This window comes from Chironomus tepperi, unplaced genomic scaffold (assembly GCF_022539635.2).
Source record: "Chironomus tepperi strain 1889 unplaced genomic scaffold, CSIRO-AGI_Ctep_v1 contig_85, whole genome shotgun sequence".
NCBI classification, from domain to species: Eukaryota; Metazoa; Arthropoda; class Insecta; order Diptera; family Chironomidae; genus Chironomus; species Chironomus tepperi.
The window spans coordinates 2621802-2645965 of NW_027226207.1; the positions used below are offsets into that span (position 1 = coordinate 2621802).

Here is a 24164-nt window from a genome sequence, read left to right on the forward strand (position 1 = left end):
TCAGGGGTTTGATGGAAGATTGAGGAGTTCGTCTATGAACATGTTAGGTGTCATTTTTGAAGTTATTCTGGCTGAAATTTAATTGGTGTTAAATATATACTTTTAAATGTTGAGTATTAAGTACAATATAGTCAGTGTGGCACTGCTACGTCATTTTACGACGATAAATTAAATTTGAGGCCGCTTGTCTTTCGGATGACTAATTGTCAACATTTGTGTATCAATACATTTTTGCTATTTTTTGTCAACATACGGTTTGAGCAATTTATTGGGAAGATAAGATAAAAAGTCATAAAGTTTCGACTGTAGATTACTGTAGGGATTTTGAGGTTTGACACTATATCTAAATTTTTCTTATATCCCCAAAAATTAGAGCCTTTATTTAAATATCATTTATTAATAAAAACTAAAATAAGCTAAAAATCATCCTTTATTAGGAACTTTATAGAACTTTTCTCCAGCATTACATAAAATCCAATGAAGGTATGGATAAATATTTGTGAAAATTTGTGGTGATGATCCATCCTTATTAGATTTAGTTCCAACTGATATTATACCATAAGCTATTGGTCCATTGTCGTCCATTGATTGAATCGGCATGCCACTGTCGCCTTGTTTGATTCTTGTGTCTTAAAAAAATTGAGATTATTTTTAATAATTTTTTATTAAGCTCATAAAATTTTTGATCCTACCTATGTCACCTCCACAAAACTTTAAAGACATTTTTGTACCGGTAAAAACTTCAATTAAAACCTTGTCCTCAATAGTTTTGTTTATTCTATATTCACATTGTCGCACTGGAATCGTTGGAATCAGTCTTTCTCTAAGCTTTGGAAATATATGTGGATTACTACTATTCCATCCAGTTAGTGTTAAATTTTGAGGAACATCAAAATTGTTGAATGATAATCTAATTGGATGAATAGTTTCTGAGAATGTTACTGGCTTGTTGAGTTTTATTAAAGCTATGTCATTCTTCACTAAACTGTGATTATATTCTGGATGAACAAATAGTTCATACTGATTGTTTTTGACTCGTATTGCATCACTATAGTTTTTGGCAGGTGTGCCACCCAGATGGATATCGTATGCCTCATCCAGGAAGAAACAATGACCAGCTGTAAGTATGTCGCGATCTGAAAGAGTTGAGATCGAGTTAAATTGCATTAATCATCATCATCTAGACTCTAGACTATAACAAGCAGCTAAATGGTAGGATAAATAATTGAAAAGACTACAAACCATTGATAAGAAATCCTGAGCACATGAAGTTAGTGGAATTTTGTTCTGATAATGTAAATCTAACCATCCATGGATATTTATACAAATTAGTTTTATTGTCTGGATTATAATATTGTCCATAGTCAAAACTAAATCTATCGTAGTATCTATGCCAATTTAATAATAATACAATTGAGTCACCAAAAAGTCCATCGCAATATTTGAACGATTGGAACAGTGAATATACTGCTAAGATGATAATGATTCCGAATATAATTGAGAGACTTGTAATCATTGCCACATGCCTTATTTTTAGAAGTTTTCGGAGAGTATGCTGTGCTCCTAATGCTTCAATTTTAGGAACTCTTGTTGGAGCTTTCCTAATGTAGGTTTGAATAGCATTTTCAAGAGCAACTTTGTTGTTTAAAGCAAAATTTGGCGAGTATCCTTGTTGTCGCACTTTAGACAGAACTTTTTCAAAAAGTTCTTTTTGACATAGCTGATAATCTTCCATTGTTAATAATTTGCTTTAGTAGAGTATTTGAAATTTAAATATCAAAACTTTTGATTAATAATTATGCTTATTTCATAATTTAATTAGTTTATCCTTTAAAAGTATTATAGTTGAATCACATTTTGTATAGTCACTGAGATAATAAATCCAAAATTTAAACTATTTTAAGTTGTAGATAATCTGAGGTTTTGCTGTGTCATCGAACATGTTTTGATAACTTCTCCAACGTAGCTAACTTCATTGTCATTTTAAAGTTGCGTGCCAAAAAAATTGTTTTGATATCTGTAACACAATGTATTGATATGCTTATTTCACTGATTAGAGGAGATTATTTATATTTTTGTCAGGGGTGTAGCAAGGTCTGTGAGAATTCAGTCAAAAAAAGTTCAAAAAACACAAAGTATTATTTTTCTATGATCTCAGCTTACAACATCAAGCTAACTTAAAACCCATGAGGCACAATCCACAAAATCAACCGCGGTCACGGTGCTATTAGGACAACTTCACGTCTAACTGTTTAACACGCTGTGCTATTCGGAAAACTCTTTAAAAATTTATTTACTAAACCACTTGACTTAGGTCTTAAAAGCATTATTATTATTTTGTGTATTTTTATTCATTTCGATAAAGTCACTGACTTTTGATACACCCCCGTATTTCGTAATAACACATTTTATTTTATTGATAAATACTAACAACAGCAATTATGATTTTAACTATTTTATTTTGTACACATTCAATTGTTTTTATTTAAGTTTTATTGATATGATCTTCAACTGTATTTGATCAGCTTTTTGTTTATGTTGTAAGATTATGAGCAATTTGTTTCGTCATCTAGGTTTTTACACGTTTAATACTTTTTTCAATTTTAATAATCAAAAAGTTTGTTTTATTAAATATAAATATTATTATTAATGACACAACAAAATCACAAGAAACAAGTCACATCTTAATTCAACGGGAAACTAGACAATACTGCCGACTAATTGAAAAATTTCTATTCTTATCTTTATTGTGGGGGTCATTCTTTAATTTCGTCACATAAAAATCAATCGTCATAATTTTCCGTAAAAATATTTAAATTTTGCTGTGAAATTTAATTTCAAAAAATATTTTTAACTTAGCTTAATTTTGAGCATGTGACATTACTAATCAATGAATCCTATATTTCTACTATTCACACTTTTCGTGTATCACAAAAATAAATGGATTTGTCATAAATAAACGAATGACTGTTCTGTTCTCAATTTAAATTTATGATGTGACTGCATATTTCCTATCATAGAGAAATATGCGATGACTTATTACGCAAAAATACGAATTTATAGACCCACCTCAAACAAAATCGTAGAGATCATAGGGTCAGAAACATAATAAAATTGGATTTTTTTTTAATTTTTTTTTTTAACAATATAATCAATATAAAAACTTAGTCTTATCAATTCTTATTATCTAATATCGATGATCACTTGGCAAGGCTGCTTTCAATGGACGGCATATTTTTTTTAAAAGGATCTAAAAACTTAATAAAATAAAGAATTTATTTCTTTTGAGTTTGATATCACATCAAATACTGGGTCAATTAAGCATTATCTAGAATCCATTCAAGATTTGCATGTGTTGTCAAATACAAATCAGGGAATTTAAAATATTGGTTTCCTCCTGATATTAAAATTCCATAAACAACTGGACCGGTTTGATAATATTTTATTGCTGGTGATCCACTCTCACCTTTTACAGACTCGGCATCTGAAATGGTAAAATCAAAATTGGAAGGGATATATTAAGGTAAATGAAAAACCAAGCTTACAATTATAATCTGCACAAAATATAACTTGATCGTTGTCTTTGAAAAATGTTATGTCTTTTTCATCTCTGTATTTTCCTTGACATACGTCAGGACTCATTACTTCAATATCCGTTTGTTTTACTTCTGTTTCATCAAGATCTTGATTCTGCCATCGAATGAGAGATAAATTTTGAGGTAGTTCTGGACTGTCAAATGGCAAGTATAATGGATAAAATGATCTCGAAAAATTCAATGGTTGTGATATTTTTATCAATCCAATATCAGCTGTTTCATCGACATCCTGATCATCATCCTTTAAATATCCTTCATTAGATTTGAATGTCAAATGCTGTCTTGAAATCTTTCCATTGAAGTTATCGTCAAAGAATTCTCGATTGAGAAGGATTCCTGTGCTGTTGAACAGATTCAATAACTTTATTAAGAAAAATTTAAAAACAAAAATTATTTTAAACTTACATGGCAGAGTTTTCATATAAGCAATGTGCTGCCGTTAATATTAAATTATCTACAAAAAGTATAAAGTAAATATTTTAAGTTAAAAAATTTCATTTTTAGAAAATTTAAAACGCGAGTCAAATTTCTTATAAAAATGATTAGCTCAAACAGACTGTATGACCTTTTGGACATTCAATTGTTGAATTATGGACAAAAAACAATTTTTAATACCCCTTTCGTCCATGTACATTCAAAACTTGAAATTTCTTCTTAAATGTCAATCGAAATAACTTGTTAACATAGCATCAACATCACATATTAGCATTTTACAGGTGTGATCGAGTATTTTTGCATGTATCTATTTCTGAAATTTTTTCAAGCATAACATAACAAGCGGTGTGAAGTGTACCACATCAGAAGATGTGGATGACTCACTGGTTTTGCACTATCACACGTTCACGTTTTTATTGTTTTACTCTTGATTTCTACGTTTATATGGCTGAATATTAATTGTGGGTAAAATCTCGAGCGGATAACATTTACTTTGTGACTCATGGTTTTCATTCATGGATCAGTTATACTATATCAATAACATATGTATCTAGATTTCATTTCATTTCATTTCAATATCCTCATACCTCAAATGCAGGTATAGGATTGAATGGAACAGATTGAATGGAATATTATTAAATATTTCACAAAATAGAAACATCTGATAAAAATTATGATTTTATGTCCAAAAATAAATGGATAATAAAGTGAAGAAAATGAAATTCTGCAGAAATTGTATTTCCTGTGATCTATTAACTTAGAGAATGTGTTCAGTAAATTACTTACTAGCTATTATAAATCCTGTGCATGAGTGCTGTTCAGTAATATTTTTCCTTAATATTCTCACAAGCCAAGGAGCTTCAGGTAAGTTATATGCGTAATAGTCATTCATAAAGTCCGTGAGATTATTTATTGTATAGTTGTTTATGAATTTTGGATAATTTTTATGATTTTTCAACTGAGTTTCAACTCTTGGCCAAAAAATATATAAAGCAAATCCACTTCCAAGCACAATAAAAACTATAACAAGCACTAAACACCATATTAATATATATTTTTTATATTTTTCCCAATTTGACTTGTCTTTAGTTTCATCAGGAATTATAACTGAAACTGCACTGTTTCCAAATGCCTGTTTATTCAATTCTACTGTTGATTTACTCGTTTCAATGTAATTTTGAGACATTTTTGAAAATTATTAATTTAAAAACGTAAAAAGCAAATTTAATTAAAGACGTCTTCACGATCGAGATGCTGATGTTAAATTAAAAGATTTTCTCTGCAGCATTCGATTGTATAAACACAGGAACACAACAATGTTATAAATATTTCTGGGAAATTTTGAAACATGTAAATGCGGTTTTATATAGTGTGATGTCATTTCATATAAAGGAAATTTCAATTAAGAAAACGATCGTTTATGATGTAAATCAGATTTAATTGTTCGATCAGATCATAAATAAAAACACCCAATGTATTAAAGTTATGGAATATCAAGACTGATCTGTTATCATAAATCCAGATCATTCAAAATATGATTTATTTTTAAATAAACTATTAATGCTTACCATTCAAAGATATTTATATCTATTTCACTATTTGGTTCGAAACTATATTTTCTTACATTTAACATGCTTTAGAACTGAATGTATATTAACAAAAGTCTAAATATTTTAGTGTTTTTAAACTATCACTTTAATAAACTCTTTTGAATTCATTAACATCTCAATTGAAATTTCTGAATTAATTACAAAGAAAGTACATAATTTTAAGCTATAAAAATCATCATTTGAAGTATTATGAATGACATTTGTGACATTAACATTTGTTTTTATTTTTAACACATTTGACATTGAATTCATAAATATTAGTAAACAAGCTAATATCTTTATATTCTCTTTTTCGTGATGCTCATTTTGGAGCTGATCACTTAATAAATTACATAAAATTATTCAAAATATAATATCGCAAATTAGAAACACGTGGCAATGTTCTAATGTTTTTCAATGAGTAAAATGGAACAGTGAAACTGGAAAAATTCTGTTATTCGGTATTAATGGCACTTCTTTGAGCTATTAATACCTAAACAAAGAATTGATAAATAAATTAGGGAAATGATCTCAGATGGGCAAAAATACGTTATAGCTTGTTTATGGCAAGTTATTTTTCAGTTCTACTACATGTGTGTCCACTCAAAGATCAAATTTAAAGTAACGATGAAGTATTATCCAAAATCCAGGTAATAAATGCTCCATTATTCATATACACGTCAGTCAAATTTTTGCCTTCGGAGCCTCCCATCGACAATAATCCATAACTAGTAAGTTTATGTCCATTGCTAACTAATAATGGCGAGCCACTGATCCCAGTTTGCGTATAATTGCCTGTAAATTGAAGAAAACTTATATGAGTCTAGTGACTTTTGCATATGCAGCTATTTGAGGTGTCCATAAAAGTGATAATGCATACTATAGATGGACAATAAATCTGTAAATGCCAATTACCTCCATTAGATCCACAAATTATTATTTGCAATGATATCCAATCCAAGTTATTATCAACTTTGTTTTCGTAAAACCTTAATCTTTTATTTTCCATTTCATACTGCTTTTTACAGTCATTTACGTCTACCACTGATATTGGTACCTCCTTAATTTTTGTACGATAAACACTTCCATCGTCGATGAACTCAAGACTCGTAAAAGCATTTGGTAAGGATGTCTCATTTATTGGTAAACATAATGTATGAACTGGAACTGAATTTTTTAATTTAATCTGTGCTAAATCATAATTTTTTTCAAAATTATTCAATTCAAATTTAGGATGTCGAATGAATTGAAATTGATCACTTGTTAATATTGTCATGCTATTAGTTAGGGAATTATAGAAGTAGATTTCAGATCTGTAAAAAATTTGCATAATTAGGAGGACATTGGTAGGGTATATTAGAATTTAGAAGAGTTTAAATGTTGAAAAAAGCTTTTAGAACATTAAAGCAGTCATACTTTAATTTGAATTTAACACTTACATGGAAATGTTGTTTTCAGGCTGTTCGCAGTGTGCAGCTGTCAGAATCATATCATCTGCAATGAAAATATTAAATTAAGAATTGGTAAGCATCTTTAAGTTCAACAATAACTGACATTACTATAAGTCGAAATTAATATGTCACAAAACAAAACAATAAAAACAAATTTAGAGACACACAACATCTGTATCATACTTTAAATATCACCAGAAGCGATAAGATTAAATTTTGAAAACAAATCAATAAAGTTGACTGTTAGAAATTGTTGGCCAATCGTGTAGTTAACAATTACACAATTTCCCGTAAAATTTTATAACATTACTTAAATTAACGTCATTGGTTATAACAGTTGAGGTTTTTGTCAAAGAAAAAAATGAATTTTTATCTAACTAATTAAGGTAAAAAATCGAAAGTTGCATTACGAGTCGTTTACTAATGAAGCAACGCCTTCTCCCCATTTTGTAACAAAATTTCCTAAGATAACGCCCCAGAAGTCAACGGGGTTGGTAATAAGTGAACGCACCCTTATATAATCTAATCTAACTGAAAACCTAATCCATAAAAAATTAATTAATTTACTTACTTTGAATAAATGATCCGATACATCCAAATAAAGTTTCATTAAACTGCTTTAGGACTATACCAACTAGAAATGGATAGTTCTTGATAGTTGGTTCCATTTCAAGATCACAATCATAGTCAAGCGAATAACATTTTTTCTCAATGAATTTTTCATAATTAATATGATTGAAAATTGACTCATATGACTCAAATTCCTGAATAGTAATATTGCAGGGTATATCCTCCAAAGTCTCTTCTAAAGTTGAAGTTGGAATGGGATTGAGAGTTGCTTCATTTTCAGTCTTGATGGAAAAGCACATTATTAAAGTTAAAATAAGAGCTATAAGAGCGCACAAGCTTAAAATGCTGATTTTAGGATGATCTTGTATGAAGTTCCATGCTCTGTCAACTAATTTTTTTGGAATGGGCTTGCGAATATGTCTTGTTTCAGATGAATAACTCATTTTTAATCCTTTTAAAAAAGAGAATTTTAATGTTTAAATAACTGTTAAAAAATCCTTTTCAATTCCTTTTTTTTAAGATTTTTCACTTTTTTAAATATTTTTTCCTATTACGTAATGATGACTAATAGTTATATTAAATAATTTTATTATAGGACTGTTCCTTATTAATGTAAGATTTATTTCAACTAACTAGAAATCTGGTGATCTGCTTTATAGCAATCTTCTGTTATACCATGTTATAACTACTTGATTTTCATATAAAGGTACAAAGATTACATTATCAGTTAAAACAAGTCGATTATGAATGAAAATTGTCAATATTTCTTACATTAAACAATTTAACAAAACTCTAAATCGCTTCTATTCATTTTTAATCCAATTTTTAGAAGAATTTCAGCAGGTAACTGGCTTTTTTCAAAAATCGAATACATTATTTTCAGTTTTGTTCAAATATTAACTTTAATTTGAAAAATAAAAAACCGTTAACAAAATTTCAATTTAATTTTGGTTCATATTTCAAAATTTTCAATTTCCTTAAATCAATCAAGAATATTTAAGTGCCGTCCATCTTTAAGGAGGAAATATAAAATATCCCCCCACGACCCACATCACAGTTCATGCATATTTAAAAGCAGCCCCTTCAGATTCCACCGCGTTTCAAATTCTTTAGTTTAATAAGCATTACATAAGATCCAGTGACGATAATCGTAAATTTTTGTAAAGACAGTAGGTACATTCGATCCGAAGCCTTCTTTTACTCCAAATGATACAAATCCAAAAATAGTCGGTGCTCCTGTTATCAGATCATTGCCATAAACTGGCATTCCACTGTTTCCTTGTTTCACAGCTGCAAAAATTTGATTAAATACTTAAAATTTGTCAAAAATTTTAAATACTTACTTTCATTGCCTGCACAAAATTGTTCATAATTTACTTCTTTTGTGCCTTTAATTTCTATCGCTTCATTTGATATTTGACTGCTACGTGACCGTTGCACAACTTCGACAAGATTATAGAGTTCTTGACCGCATTCGACATTATTAATTCCATTAACAGTAGTTTCTAATATTCTCGGATAATTTAGGTCTATATCTTTTGTATTCCATTCACCCATTGTCAGATTTTTACGGATATTTTTTTCATCAAATGGTATGCAAAGTGTAGAAGTTGTTGATGATGGATCGACTGTTCTGTTCAATTTTATGAGTGCAATATCATTTGAATATTTTTCATTGTGATACTTTTTGTGGATTTTTATGTCCTTCTTTTCAAAATTTGTGAATATTTCTATATTTGGTGGGTTGCCAATATTGACCTCTAGGCTATTAAGAATAGATTAATATGACATTTTAAGGATAGGAATTTTTGCAACTTACTCGGCCAAATTTATATTATTTACACAATGTGCTGCTGTTATAACAATATCATCTAGAGACAAGGAAAACAAATTCGAATTCGGTTAACAGGTTTTGAAAAATAATAATATTTAAATAAATTGCGTCTTTAACTTCTTCACATCAAATGAAGTTTCTATTTATATCGACTTAATGTGACAAACTTACCAGCTATTAGCGTCCCAGCACAAATGGCTTCTCTTTTTGTTTCAGTTTTTTTAAGTATTAATCTTGCAATAAATGACAATTTATTAATTTTCACTCCATTATTATGACCTTCTGTGCATTTTCCTTTCATAAACTTATCATAATTAGTATGCCAACTTAAGTCTACATGATTACTATCACCGAACGGACCAGAACAATAATAAAATGACTGATGTACAAATGCAAGAATCAGGAAAACAATCAACGCTAGAAAAAATATCACTAACAACCATTTTCTTATTGTCCACCGGTTTTCTCGTTGTATACAGCCCGGATTAAATAATCTAAAACTCATTTTGATGTTTTTGTTAGCTTGTGCAGGTTATGACTGAGGACTTTTAAGCAACTTTATTTTTAATATTTTTTCTCTCTTTTTTCAACTCATCACATGAGATAATTTGTTAAAAATTTGAGAGAATCAGATGATTCACCCTTTCTTAATGATTGGCTATCTGTATGTAAAGTAACTTAATGTTATCGATTTGAGCAAGTATTCATTCATGTGATGTGTGGGCGGTAAATGAATTTGTAGAAATCGATATGATATTATTTACTGAACTTTGATCCATTATATTTTATTAAGCATTGATTCTTATGTGATATCTTTATGTATTTAAAATAGAATTTAGATTGATAAATTATGGTAAACTTGAACTCGATCATAGAACATAGCTTGGTTGAGAGGAAGTCATGAAAAATCTATTTTTGTTCCTTGCGTCATCAGATATTATAGTTCAGTAGAAAATGGATAGAAAAACTTGTCTAAAATACCACAAAAAACGATGAATTTCAACGCATGGCTAAAACGGTAAAATGTAGTTCAGATGTTGAGGTAGGAAGCTTATTTACTTAAGACATTTAGCACATGATAAATAAATGTGTTAAAATTTTATTTTGTGGAATTTATATCATTGGAATTCAGAATTTACATATTTTGGATTTATAAACTTATTTAAAATTATATTCAAAATTTGGTTCGACTGGTGTGACTTAAACATCAATACAAATATTACTTATATTAACCACGAAGAGGCCAACGTATATTAATCTCCGTATAACATAGTTATACTGTATTCTTTCCTTTGTTTTCAAAGAATTGAGTTGCTAACTTGATGCATTGCAGAGAATCCAATGGATATAACTATGAACTTTTGTAAAAACTGTTGGAAATGCATTTGAGTCATTCATTTTTGTGCCATAGGAAGTGATTCCAAAAATGGTAAACGGCTTATTTTGATGATCTTTCACATATGCTGGCAATCCGCTATTGCCTTGTGGAAGAGCTGTAATTATAGTTAAAAGTTACATATTATTGCTGATTTAAATTATTAAAAATACTCACTTTCATTTCCAGCACAAAACTGATTAAGTGGATCGATAGGTCTGTAAAATATATTGTCCGTATCTTCACGCTTTCCATGCTCAAAAAATTGCAAACTGCAATTATATTTATCAAATCCTTCCATAAAATTTTCAGACAATCTACTATCAACAAGTGATAAGCTGTCATACAGACTTAATGTTAAGTTTACAAGAATATTCGGTTCATCAAATGGCAAGCAAATTGTGTTTACTTTTGGTGACAGTGCGACAGAATTTACAAACTTTAACAATGCAATATCATTTGCATAAGTTTCACTGTTATATTTTGGATGGATTATGATTTCAAATTTGACGACCATTCTCAATTCTGCCAAGTTTTTTTCATCCCCCAGGTATATTGTCATGCTGGAAATAACAAAGAATATTTGGAGTTAGATAGCACATTAATGGATGAGTTGACTGTTAGGCTTGTAAGTAGGAAAATCCATAATCACTTAAATAAATTGATTCTTGGTAATTCGGACATCCATTTCTTAGAATTTACTTACGATTCATTTGATCTTCCCTGCACACAATGAGCCGCTGTGAGAACAAGTTTTTCTAGAAATCATGAAGAACATCAAATTTTGTTAATTTTTTTTTGTTATATAATTTTGAATGGACAGAAAATTTAATTAATTTAGTGGATACAACTTACTAGATATCAGTGAGCCCCCACAAATGACTTGTGTTGTTCTTTTCTTTACTAATCGTGCAACAAATGGAAATTTATGATCATCATCATTTTCATAGCGTTCTATGAATTTACCGCTACACATTCCTTGTGTAAAATATTCATAATTTTTGTGTTTTTTTGGATCAAACGTAAATGTGTCTCCAAATGGACCAGCACAATCTTCAAACGATTCATTCATAAAATATCTTATGGCAAAAACTATTGTGATTATTAATGAAATTAAGCCAAGAATTTCACATAATATAATCAATTGTCTTCGTTCAAATGCACCCCAATTGATACACATTTTTTGTGGCCTTTTTTCTAAACGTTCTGAAATAAACTAAAATATTTTGAAGAGTTTCAACTTGAAACTTGTTTGGTCTTCATTCTCTCATTTTTGCGCTTTTGTCTCTGAAATGAGAAGATTTGAGAAACACTGATCATGTACCATAGTTTGTGATGTTTAAATTATGACTCAAAATATCATTATTGAATATATTTATTAAATTTGGACGGAAACGGAATAAGGTGAAGATAATGTCAACTTCAATTGATAATGACGGGAATTTTCAATGCTTAATCTTTTGTGTAAGATTTGAGAGTTTGGCCTTGAAAAAGAGTTAAAATATAACTTGTTATCCATTTGATTTTGTCATTGTATAACAAAAGGTTCAATTTTACAGGCACGTGTATGTCAAAATGTATGAATATTAAGACGATTACGCTTATTGTATGTTAGTGTTATTCATGCTTTGTAAAATATGTCCAGTAAAAATAATTAATTAAGATTTTAACAAATTTAAAGATTTTATTTCTAATTTGAACATTATTCACAATATTATTATTAATTTGTTCCTGCCTTAATCATTGACTTTTCATTAATAATTAATTAAAATAAATTCTCAACTATGCATTACATAATATCCAATGTCTGTACTCATATATTTTGGTGAAAACTGTCGGCATTTCATGATTTTCATTCGTTCCATAAGAGAGCACTCCATAAATTGTATAAGGTCCATTAGAAGAGCTTCGAAAACTTCCTGGCATTCCACTATTGCCTCTTTTGCGAGCTGTGTAATGTAAATGAAAGCTTTATTGATTATTTGCTCATATAAAAATACAAAAATATTATGGATAAGGCAATGCACATTTTATGACTGCAAACCGTTATTCTCAAGACATTTATGCATCCAATGCCTGGTTGTTGTACATAAGCAAATGCGTAATTTAATCAATACTTACTTTTCTCCCCAGCACAAAACTGATTGATTGTTATCGGGATGTAATTAACAGTTAGATTGTAAGGTTTGTCTTCTATTGGCAAATTGTTAAGGCTCAGTGCCGGATTTATTTTCTTCCATGCTTTAAATTCCAATAAATTATAGAAACTTTGGCTACAATTCAATAAATCGACACCCGACAGGAACATTTCTTGAATTTTAGGATGTTCGACTGTATTTTCTTCAGCCCACTCAGGTAATGTTAAGTTAGTTGGAACTGCGGAATCTTGTAATGGTATGCAAATTCTATTGATTGTTTTTGTTGGTCTGATTATGTGTTTGATTTTGACGAGAGCTATGTCATTGACCATTTTTATATCATCATATTTTGGATGTAAAATTATATTAAAATGTTCTTTGGTGATCACTAATGTGTCATTAAAATTCACTTCTGCTGATCCACCTAAATGGATTTCTCTGAAAAATAAAATGTTTCCTATTACATCATTGATACTTAGAATTTCTCTAGTGATCTTACATATTGTTATTTTCCATACCATGTAGACAATGTGCAGCAGTTACAATAAGCGTTTCTATAAGAACAATTTAAAATTCAATCAATTTTTTTGTTTGCGTCTACACTCTAAAGAAAAGTATGAATGAATTTAAAAATAGAAATCTTCTTCTTTCTCTTGTTGTTGTCTTTCAAATTAATCTACAAATTGTATAGTGACTCATACGCTTTGGTAGTGTATTGGTAAGTCAATTGATGTCAGATTGAGTGATCTTAAGAGTCAATTAACGAGATCATCTACCCAAAGCTCGAAATTAATTCAAATATTGTATAAAATCGAGCCGGCTAATTAATTAAATCCAGTTTATCCTCATAATAACAACACATCAATATCAATAATTCACTCAAAATCTTAGTCGACTTCAAGCTCTGTATTCATTTCTAAAAATATTCTTGAAATGTTTTTCATTTTAAAAAAAGATCGTAAATACAACCAAAATTTACGCTACGAACAAAAACGTAAAATTTACTCGACTAGACAGGAATAAATAATTGATAACATCGCATAACATTTGAAAAACAGAATCTCGTAATCGGGAATTTGCATCAATAAACTCTAATTTATTAACTTGCCAAATATATGTGATTTTGGATGTGCTAACTAATTGAATGGATCAAAAAACTCACCGCTTATCATTGATCCAGAACAAAAAATAGATTTTCTTGTCTCATTTAAATAAACAAATCGAGCAATAAATGGAAATTTATGATCTTCTTCTCCATGATATTCCTTAATACATTTTCCATGATAAAGTTTCTCATAATTTGGATGATCATTTAAATTTAAATGCACTGTGTCACCGAATGGACCTTCACACTTATGAAATGATTTGTTGATATAATAAATAATTGGTATAAGAACTAAAGATATAACTAAAATCACAAAGAGTGCTTTAAGAATTTCTACTCTAGTTGCTCTTCGAACGGCATTAAAGTTAAAAATTGTTGGCATTTTTTTGCACATTTTTAAATGATAGTTTCTTAGAGCTTGTTTACTACAAGACGATAAAATAACTACTGAGAATATTTTCAGAATTTTGTATGTGTGTATATACATAGGCAAGACTATAAAGAAGAAAATAAAAAAAATAAACAAGCTCTCTCAAAAAAATTCTGTGTGACGAAGGCGCAAAAAAAAACAAAATTGGTTTTTTCAAAAATTTGTGTTCTTCTTTATATTAATTTGAATTTATAATCTTACAACAAATGAGTTTATGTAAATTTTATTATGGAAACTATTGGATATTTTGGACTATTGGACTATTTCGAATAGAATTCTAAAATGTGATATTCCCGTGTAGCTCAATCCCTAACAGGAAAAGATATCGCTTTAAGGTACCGTACGTTCGGTATCATGAATTCATGATATTTGACTTTTAGGGAACGTAGTCGCCAAGACTACGTCGCCTAAGGATGATAGCATTCAAAGCAATAAATTTGTTTATTTTACTTTAAGTTATGAAGAAAATGATTGTATTGTGAAGTAATTTGTAGCGATTTACGCCAGTATTGTCTCTTTATTCTCGGTCTCGAACATAAATTCATGAGCAACAATTCATAAATTTTTGCAAATTTTGTGAGCCAAAATCGTTGGTTTTATAGATGGATCTAGAATTAAATAACCGATTTCACCATCTTTAAGTTCAGCATTTTTCACGGAATATTCAAGTCCACCATGTTTGCTAGATAAGTAGAAAAATTATTTCACCATTTATGTCTCAATCACTATTTAATATAAAAACTTACATTTTCATGCCTGATACATTTTTTGCTATACATTTTTTATCCGTCATGACTCTATCATCTTTTAATAAATAAGGTTGTTAAAAAAGATCTAATTTCTTAAATAATAAAATTCATTTACCAGCAATTAGATATCCTGAGCAGAATAGCCCATTAGAAGTAAGAAGTCCCACAATCCATGGCTTCTTTACGTATTCGTTTGGAGTTCTTGCAGAGAAGTTTAATTTTTTGTCACAATTGACTTCTTCAAATTCAAATTCTTCTATTTTACGTAAATTTTGTAGTGACTCAAAATCGAAGTCTGTTAACCAAAGAGTTAATCCAATTACTCCGATAATTAAACCAAAACAGATTATACGAAATAAAACTTTTGCCCTGGTCGATTCGATCCCGAGTAGATCAAAAACTCTGTGCATCTTAGGCTATAAATATTAATTTGATCTTTATAATGGTTAAAATGAAACTGATGCTGTCTTCGTCGAATATCTAGCTTTTATAGATTACAAAATTTTACATAAAACTTGATTTTTCGAAGCATAAAAATTAAAGTCGTCATTAAAAGAAGATTCCTGTTTGACTGATTACAGGTATTATTAGATTTTTCTTATAGCACGTGGTTTTGAGTTAATGTTGATACTAAAACTGAGTTCACATCCTAAGTTGACACTCAATTTCATCGATACATACATTTTAGGCTTTAAGACTTTACACAGGCAATTTTATAGATTTAAAAATCATTTTCTGTAAATTAATTTTCAATAATAATTAAAAATAAATATTAATTTTTTATAGAAATCAAAAGAATTTATTTAATTTATTTATAATTTAATTATGAATATGAGCTTCAGTAATGATATTTAAATTTAGTTACGAACACAAGTTGTAGCACTAGATTGAATACTCATTATTAAAAACTAAGTAATTAATCCCATCAACTTCGTCATCAAGGTATGCCAGATAGTATGAAATCGCTCCATAACTTGCAATCCATGGATTTCTTCCATATTCGTATTGATTAATTGAAGAAATTACACAATTAACTTCTTCTAATTCGTATCTATTTTTGACACTTCTTGTTGTTGTTGATGATGATGCAGACTTTTTAGACATTATTTTACTACGTTCATGCACTTCCTTTTGTTTTTGAATTATAAGGAAAATAAAGATGTAGAGGTATATTTACTTGAATCCCTGTGACTTTTAGTAACCAAACACATCCCACAAAAGCAATAATTATTAAAATAAAACTGATCATCACAAACAAAGCCTTTCCCAAAGTAGACTCGATTCCAAGTTCATCAAAAATTTCCTGCATCTTGAATATTTTTTTTTTTTTTTTGATTTGATCCTTAAATGGTTGAAATTGAACTGATGCTCTATTCATTTTAAATTTTTCTTTTATACATAAAAGAAATTCTACTTCAAACTTGTTTTGTTATGAGAATGGCTTGAATTTGCATTTTTCAAAAATCTTTATATTTTTCCCAAACATAAAATTTTATACGTCACATACGAGAGCATTGTATTCTAGTTTGACGCATCAGGTTTGATATTTCTTCAAATTTTTATCATTTTTAAATCGTCATCAATTTAAAGTAGCGAATAGGATAGATGCGTATTGGTGTATTGAAAAGGAGGTTTTAGGGGTCAGACCATATATTTCTCTTGTGAAAGACACGGCAATTTTTTGAAATTTTGCTATGACGTAAATGAATTATGATATGAATTTTGATAAGGAGGTAAGCAGTTGGGTATATTCAAAAAGTCGACTTTTCACATTACGTAATAAGTGAACAGACTCTTAACAATTCATTAAAGTTTATTCATTTAAAAAAGCTGCATATACATGAATATACACTAGAAATGTTTAAATACTGCAATAAATTGAGATTTAATTTTTTAAATAATTTAAAAATATAACTTGATTTTTAATGTTTTTCATTAATATATAAAACATAATTTTTATTAAATTTCCATTTTTTAACATTCACAGAATGAGTATCAATTTATAAAGCAATAAATTAGCTTTTTTAAAGAAATTATTGTTCAATATTATCAAAGATCCAGCGAAGATATTTGCGAACATTGGTGTAAATAATTGGCAGTTCACATGATGAGTAATCGATTGATAAGATTCCATGCTGAGTCCAAATAGTATTTCCTCTAAAAGTTGATAGTGACTGAAGCGGCATTCCATGTTCATCTTGACAATTTGAATCCAAACCTTTAATATTAAAGAAATAAAATATATTAAATTTTGCAACATTAATTTAAATTTCTAAAGGATCTGCTTACTGTCTTTATAAACACATATTTGATTTTCAGTAAGATGCAAATCCACTTTGATGATTTCACCCGATTTATTACCAAAATTAGCAGCACCTTTTAATTCATTAAGTGTTTTAGCGCATTCGTGATTATTTACTTGAGTTACTAAAAGTCTTGGACGTCTTCTAGAACTTCGTGATTTTTTACCGATTGCAATCAATTCGTGTTGAATTTTATCTTCTTTTTCCAATGGCAAGCATACCGGCGTTATTTTATAAGACTCAAAATCTATCTCAGTATCCAATTTGATCAGTGCAATATCATTTTTAAGATTTATTGGATCAAATCTCGAATGTGGAATTATTTTAAATTCTTTTATATCTAAATGCCGGTCTTCTTCGTGTTTTGAGCTTCTGCTGTGTTTCAATCGTATTACTGACCTACGAAAAATATCAACATTTTAATATTCGTTTAGAAATCTTTCGGGAATTCCGAATATCTGCAAGCTTTGTGCAGGTCGGAAATTTTTTGAAAAAATTATTCAAATGTGCTAAAAATTATCATTTGGAATTCCCACAATAAAATGATAATAATAATTAGCAGAGAACAAAATCAACTCGAATCGAGTCTAAGTGCATCGATGCAGTCTATATTCAAACTTACAATTTAAATTCCGGTTCCAACGGCATCACACTTTGAGCAGTTGTAAGAATATATTTCTCACTTATCATTGAGCCTCCACACGTGAATTTTAAATGTAAATGATTATTTATGTGACCTAATGACACAATCCATGGAAACTCTGAATCATGAGTTTGACGGTCTGCATGGTGATTGTATCTATGCACGATTCCACACTTCTTATTTCTAAAGTGATTAAAATTCTCGTGGATTTCAAAGTCTTTTATTCCTTCAGGAAGAATATGCTCTTGTAAGCAACATGTTAAGTCACTTGAGCCACCACAGTCATCTCCAATATACAGTCCAGTGAACTTTTCTCGAACATAACATTTGGAATTTTGAACACAAATTCCTGTTGTTCCATTTCTAAATCTGCATTTTTGACGTGTATCAATTTCTGGTTGTGAACTTATTAAAATAATTGTGACAATTAAAGCCACAACTAAAGTAAATATTAGTGAAGAATATGCAATATCTGAATTTGATTTGCAGATCATTTTGTTTTTCTCTCCAACCGGTATCGCAGTTCAAAAGAAACTGAGGTTTGTTTTGAAAAAATCTCGAATTGTTTTCTTTTGGTCAACCACGCTTGAGATGTAGTGTATAGTACTATATGAATGATACTTGTGTTTGTGAACAGATGGAATTGAAATGAAAGAAAAGAAAAAATCGTCAGCATGGTTTTCTAATATGAATGTACGTATTGCAATTTTACTGTCAGTTTTATTGTGGATGAAACTATATCATGACGTATTCACACATCTACTAAAAATTTAACGTCATCAAGTAACAGCTTCTCGTCAATTTGATTTTTATTGTGTCGGATTATTTACTTTATGAGCTACTTTAGCTTTTATGAGCTGAAGATGAGTTTTGTGACTTCAGTCATACTGTATAGATGTATGACGTATGGTGATGTGTGGTTAAACCGTATCGTACCGGCGAAATTGGTCATTTGAATGACTCGGTGGCGACTCAAAACTTGGCAAGTTGCAAATGAGCTCGAATAGGCTAGGTCAGTGGTAGACAACCTTTTATTTTTTAAAACATACCTTGATGGTAAGCCTCGACCGGAACCGAACACGACATAAAGTTTAATGTATTACCAAAAAAATGTTTGCGATACATAGGTCGCCTACCAGTGGTCTGAGCAATTGCAATTCTGAATTTAAACTTAATATTTCATCAAAAATTGACATTAAAAACCATTTTATTTACAATATTCATTAATAACAATTTAAATAACACCTTTAATATTAAAATTCAAATATTATGAATCAACATTATCGAGTATCCAAATTAGGTAGTTATTAATTTTTGTGTAAATCTGTGGTAATTCGCAGAATTGTAATTTATCTGATAGAATTCCATATTGAACTATTCGGTTCTGTCCTCTGATTATGCTCGAGGCTTCAAGTGATGATCCTAGGGTATCTCCATTTTTTTCAAAATTTCAACGGAAAAAAATAATCAAAAACAGAACTATTATGTTAATTAAACTAATTTAAAGCATATTAGATTAATGTCATTTTTATTATGAAAATTTTTAAAAAATGGAACAAAAATTCACACTCAGTAATTGAAATACATTAATTTCTAGCAAATTGTATGCCAAAATGTTGGTTTTATGAATTTCTACAATTATAACTATCAAAAGTGATCCTAAAAAGTCCAACTAAGGAGAAAAATGCCTTTAACTTCAAATTACTGAGAGTTTAAATAAAACTCGGAACTCGGAACTCTATGTTGCTTCCAAAATAAGCATTGTGTAGCACAGAAATTGATTCAAAGCAACTATAATTCCAATAACTTACCACTGCAATTAATGTTTACGCCTGTATTAAAAAAAGAAATGCAAATTGATTAATAATAAGCAGGCGTTGCAGCAACAATAATATTATTACCTCTTGCTTGTGCACAAAATTGATTGTCTTCATACAATGGCTTTAATTTTACTTTTGATGAATTATTTAGTCTATTGAAATTTTTGAGTGTTGAGTAAAATTCAGGTAGACTAATGAAATGTGACATTAAATTGGAATTGACTGCATTCATAATATTTGGAACTTTTTCGATGCCAAATGGCAGGCAGATTGGAGTTATCGCATAATTTTGAAGATCTAAAGGTTGAGCTAGCTTGACCAGCGCAATGTCATTGGTTAAATTCTCTGGATCAAATTCTTGATGTGGAATTATTTTAAAGTCACTGATCGTTTCACAGTCATTATTCTCACAACCTTCCTTATGCCTTAGTCTGATCATCGACCTACAAATATTAAAAGAATCAAAAAAAAGTTTGCGGAAATACCGATTCTGCAATATTTTGGAAATTTTCGCAAAAAATCTTCGGAATTCCCAGAAAAAGTTTCCTTTCTAAAGCTATAAAAGAAGTGCAAAAAAAAACCGCAAAAATTATTAACTCACAGATTAAAACCTGATTCGAGCGGCAAAACACATTTCACTGTTGTGAGAACAAAAAATTCATTGATCAGCGATCCACTACACGTAAAATTCACTTCTCCGCTTTCAGTTTCTTTTCCAAGGTCAACAAGATAACTGAAAACGCCATCTGTGTTGTTATTGCTGCTTATTTGAGATTCATTATTTAATCCACAACGAGATGTACTTAAAAATTTATAATTCTTATGCTTTATAAACTTCTTTTCATTTTCAGGAATGACGTCACCAAATGAACAGCACATGAAGCCATCAGAACTGCCACATTCATCTTCATTGAAATACATATTATCAGATATACAGTCAGACGTTTTGACACAAACACCGAAAGAATTTTTATCTAATTTACACTGCGGTCTCTTCAATGAACTTGGTTGGATGAAAATTAGAACTAAAAGAATTCCAAGAATGACGAGTAGAACTGAAATTATTATACCAAAAACTAAATTTCGACTATAATTAAAACACATTTTGTTTTTATAAAATTTGATCTTTTCAGCAACACAGTCGACAAATGAATAGACAAACGTGTCATTAAATAAAAATTGGGAGAGAATTGAGTAAAAAAAATAGTCATACTAATGAATTTGAATGTTAAGTAATATTGGATGTATTAATATTTGTTTTGTATTATTGTCAAGTTTGATGGAAATTAGCTATTATATTTCATCAAGTCATTATACTAGTCAATTTGTAAAAGAGTCTTTAAGTCTGATTTTGTAGATATCAAAAGTGCAAGTGGGTGACTAAAGATCTTTTGTGGAGAGGCTGTTGATAGAGACAGTCAAGCTTTTGATATTGGTAATTGACAAAGTGCAGTCAACGATAGAGCCAGTTTTAGATGCCAGCTGAGAGAAGCCATGGATCACAATTGATCTGTACGGCCTGCAGAGTAAGTTGATACAATTAACCTAATCTAATATAACCAATTTAAAAACATTTAATGACTTAACCTACAATGGATGCATTTTATTTAACAAAAATTTGAAAATTAAAACCTCGATAGAATGCTTTCTCGATATCGGAACCGAGACCAAGAATTCCCAAAAAAGTCCCGTCCAATTTCCATACCGAAAGCCGGGATTTTGAAAAAACCATACGCGATAGATTCATTGAAAGATTTAAATTGATATAACAAATATAACAAAATGTTATCTGTGAACTGACTTCTGAATTTCACAATATCGCAATTTGTTGACTAAATCAAGTGATTTTTTTTCTAATACGCCTTAAAAATTTTGATGCCCCAACTAAATGAGGACACTTGGATTGAAGTGTGTGAATTTCTTGGACCTTTGGATATTCTAAACTTGCTGTTGTCAATAAGCACGTAAGTATTCTTCATTTAATTTTCAAGGTTAAATCTATTATTAATTAATTTTTTCTCTATTTTGACTAGTTTTTTTGCAATTTTCTCCAATTCCTTGACACTACTAAGAAAATTCACGTTAATTGTCGACAAAGACAGTTTCCCTATTATTTCTAGTTGTCAGAAACTATTGGATACGAAGATTAGAAATATTTGTATTAATTGCTATCAATTCGACACTAAAATTGTGCCCCAATTCCTTAAAAATTACGAAAAATCGGTTGAAAAATTGATTTTGATTAATATTGATAATGGTGGCATCATTTTCAATTATCTTCATGACTTACGTACTTTACAATCGCTTATTCTTGAAAATTGCTATTTCGACAAACACAATGTTATCATTTTGCCCTTCATGATGTCTCTAAAGTCAATTTCCTTTCACAATTGCAACGAAAATTGCTTCAAAATGTTCAAAAATCAGAAAAATATTGAAAAAGTTACGATTTGTTGCTATACATACACTTTTACTGGCTTTGCACATGAAGAATTCAATGATTTGGTTGAAAATTTTCCAAATTTTTACCATTTGGTACTTGACGGTGATGCGACATCCAGTTACTTTGATATTTATGAATTCCCATTTAAAATCAAAATTTTGGAAACGACATCAATAACTTTTCATTGGTATGTTGGCTTAAGAACACCAAGGATTGACTTTTTAAACAGTCAATTAGGTTCCTTGAAGGAACTGACGATCCATAAGCTTCCCAATGACTTTGATGGCGACCAAGTTTTGAAATTTATCATTGAAGAAATGCAATTAATAAAATTTTTCTACGGGAAAATTCCATTAATACTAAACGGAACTAAACAAGATGTACAGTACTTTTCAGCAACTGAAATCCAAATTAAGAGTTCATTTGAAATGTTTAGGCAATTCAGATCCATCAAGAAATTCCGTTTAATCCTCAATAACACTGATATATGCAGTGACGCAGTTGAAAATGTTGTAAATCCAAAAACAGACCTTTTTGCAAACCTTAATGAGTTTGAACTTGTTGATAAAAGTAAATTCAGAGGACTTCTAGGAGTCTTTTTAGGATTTTATAAAAATCTGACTAATATCAAGAAGCTTACATTAGATACACTGGACAGAAACATCAATGTAATCCTTGAGGAATGTCTCCCATACATGAGGAAACTGGAAGAAATTACCTTAACATCCACACAACCTAATGCAGAATCTAGATTCGAGGTAATTAAGAGATTTGCCAAAGGATTGAAGAAATTGGTAGTTCCGGCAAATTTTGTACCAATTGCCAAAAGTATTTTTGATTGTCGAGTATCAATTGAAGGAATTAAGATATTGTAAATACTGTCAAAATAAAAGTGTTTTAATTGATTTATTGATGCATAGCTTAATTGCAACCTTGACTGTCTTTGGTACTTGAATCAGTTGCCATGCAGATAAACTAGTCTATAACTGACTTTTATTTTCAAATTTAGCTGCCAATTCGGAATAAAAGATTTATTACGCCTTAATTTTGTTCAGTTCAAACATTTTAATGTTTTCTAATTCGTCATATGCGTTGTTATACAGCTGTAGATGTACGTCACTCTTTCGATGACTTCTTGATAATCTAAGAAGTTTTATTTGATTTAAATTGAAATTTTATGCTTATTAAATTCTAAAAATACATCCAAAAAGCTTAACACTTTTGATTCATCTCTCATGTAACCTTAAACTTTTTCATGTCTACATGCTTTAAATTATGAACAAGTTCTTTAACAAAAAGTACAACATCAACTGTCGGTCAACTTCGTATGGTTTCAATAGGAACAGACTCATCCAGAAGTAACAAAAAAAAATCTTTTAAAAAGCTTCCACAACGAAACTTTCTAATGAAATTCTATCCATAAACATCATGTATCCCTTCATCTCTGACTTTTCATTCATTTCTCTTAGTTTAAAAAAATTACCATCATAAAGTTTTGTGTGCTAAACATTTCTGGTCTTGTGCATTTCATAAACAATTTTACAGTAACTTTGAACATTTTATTTTACTTTTTTTTTGGATATCTGTGAACGATGATGTTTATGTCTGTTTCTAACAATATATTTTTTTTTGTTCATCTTACACACAATCTTCTTTTTTTGTAGACCTAAACAAGTTGAAATA

General features: G+C 29.5%; 7 protein-coding genes across 10 annotated transcripts; 1 reads left to right on the forward strand and 6 right to left on the reverse strand.

The window, feature by feature from the left end:
• Positions 1–383: 383 nt before the first annotated feature.
• LOC139086161 (chymotrypsin-1-like) lies at positions 384–5221 on the reverse strand. 2 transcript variants are annotated; one of them, XM_070634515.1, is made up of 7 exons: positions 4818–5221; positions 4002–4050; positions 3546–3937; positions 2432–3484; positions 1243–2017; positions 693–1136; positions 384–629 (listed from the first exon to the last, which is right to left on the reverse strand). In XM_070634515.1, exons 5-7 carry the CDS (start codon positions 1733–1735, stop codon positions 424–426), a joined length of 1143 nt encoding a protein of 380 aa, XP_070490616.1. In that variant the 5' UTR covers positions 1736–2017; positions 2432–3484; positions 3546–3937; positions 4002–4050; positions 4818–5221; the 3' UTR covers positions 384–423. The 2 variants fall into 2 exon arrangements, with proteins under 2 accessions (XP_070490616.1, XP_070490617.1); XM_070634516.1 differs by lacking the exons at positions 2432–3484; positions 3546–3937; positions 4002–4050; positions 4818–5221 and adding an exon at positions 2164–2391.
• Positions 4838–23406, forward strand: LOC139086160 (uncharacterized). Of its 3 annotated transcripts, none has more exons than XM_070634514.1 (3): positions 4838–4895; positions 20890–22002; positions 22072–23406. In XM_070634514.1, exons 2-3 carry the CDS (start codon positions 21914–21916, stop codon positions 23354–23356), a joined length of 1374 nt encoding a protein of 457 aa, XP_070490615.1. In that variant the 5' UTR covers positions 4838–4895; positions 20890–21913; the 3' UTR covers positions 23357–23406. The 3 variants fall into 3 exon arrangements, with proteins under 3 accessions (XP_070490615.1, XP_070490614.1, XP_070490613.1); XM_070634513.1 differs by lacking the exon at positions 4838–4895 and adding an exon at positions 19100–19230; XM_070634512.1 differs by lacking the exon at positions 4838–4895 and adding an exon at positions 20523–20837.
• On the reverse strand, positions 8213–10001 carry LOC139086011 (trypsin beta-like). The gene is made up of 4 exons (XM_070634272.1): positions 9647–10001; positions 9461–9512; positions 8985–9406; positions 8213–8931 (listed from the first exon to the last, which is right to left on the reverse strand). Exons 1-4 carry the CDS (start codon positions 9978–9980, stop codon positions 8756–8758), a joined length of 984 nt encoding a protein of 327 aa, XP_070490373.1. The 5' UTR covers positions 9981–10001; the 3' UTR covers positions 8213–8755.
• LOC139086353 (granzyme-like protein 1) lies at positions 10559–12047 on the reverse strand. The gene is made up of 4 exons (XM_070634778.1): positions 11706–12047; positions 11557–11608; positions 11028–11413; positions 10559–10968 (listed from the first exon to the last, which is right to left on the reverse strand). Exons 1-4 carry the CDS (start codon positions 12028–12030, stop codon positions 10790–10792), a joined length of 942 nt encoding a protein of 313 aa, XP_070490879.1. The 5' UTR covers positions 12031–12047; the 3' UTR covers positions 10559–10789.
• Positions 12509–14522, reverse strand: LOC139086248 (mast cell protease 1A-like). The gene is made up of 4 exons (XM_070634641.1): positions 14151–14522; positions 13488–13542; positions 12972–13426; positions 12509–12799 (listed from the first exon to the last, which is right to left on the reverse strand). Exons 1-4 carry the CDS (start codon positions 14485–14487, stop codon positions 12633–12635), a joined length of 1014 nt encoding a protein of 337 aa, XP_070490742.1. The 5' UTR covers positions 14488–14522; the 3' UTR covers positions 12509–12632.
• LOC139086163 (serine protease easter-like) lies at positions 17188–19343 on the reverse strand. The gene is made up of 4 exons (XM_070634517.1): positions 18931–19343; positions 18198–18838; positions 17562–17974; positions 17188–17490 (listed from the first exon to the last, which is right to left on the reverse strand). Exons 2-4 carry the CDS (start codon positions 18710–18712, stop codon positions 17306–17308), a joined length of 1113 nt encoding a protein of 370 aa, XP_070490618.1. The 5' UTR covers positions 18713–18838; positions 18931–19343; the 3' UTR covers positions 17188–17305.
• On the reverse strand, positions 19396–21186 carry LOC139086164 (phenoloxidase-activating factor 3-like). The gene is made up of 4 exons (XM_070634518.1): positions 20640–21186; positions 20120–20481; positions 20030–20050; positions 19396–19649 (listed from the first exon to the last, which is right to left on the reverse strand). The coding sequence occupies exons 1-4, from the start codon at positions 21140–21142 to the stop codon at positions 19486–19488; spliced, it is 1050 nt and encodes a 349-aa protein (XP_070490619.1). The 5' UTR covers positions 21143–21186; the 3' UTR covers positions 19396–19485.
• Positions 23407–24164: the final 758 nt, after the last annotated feature.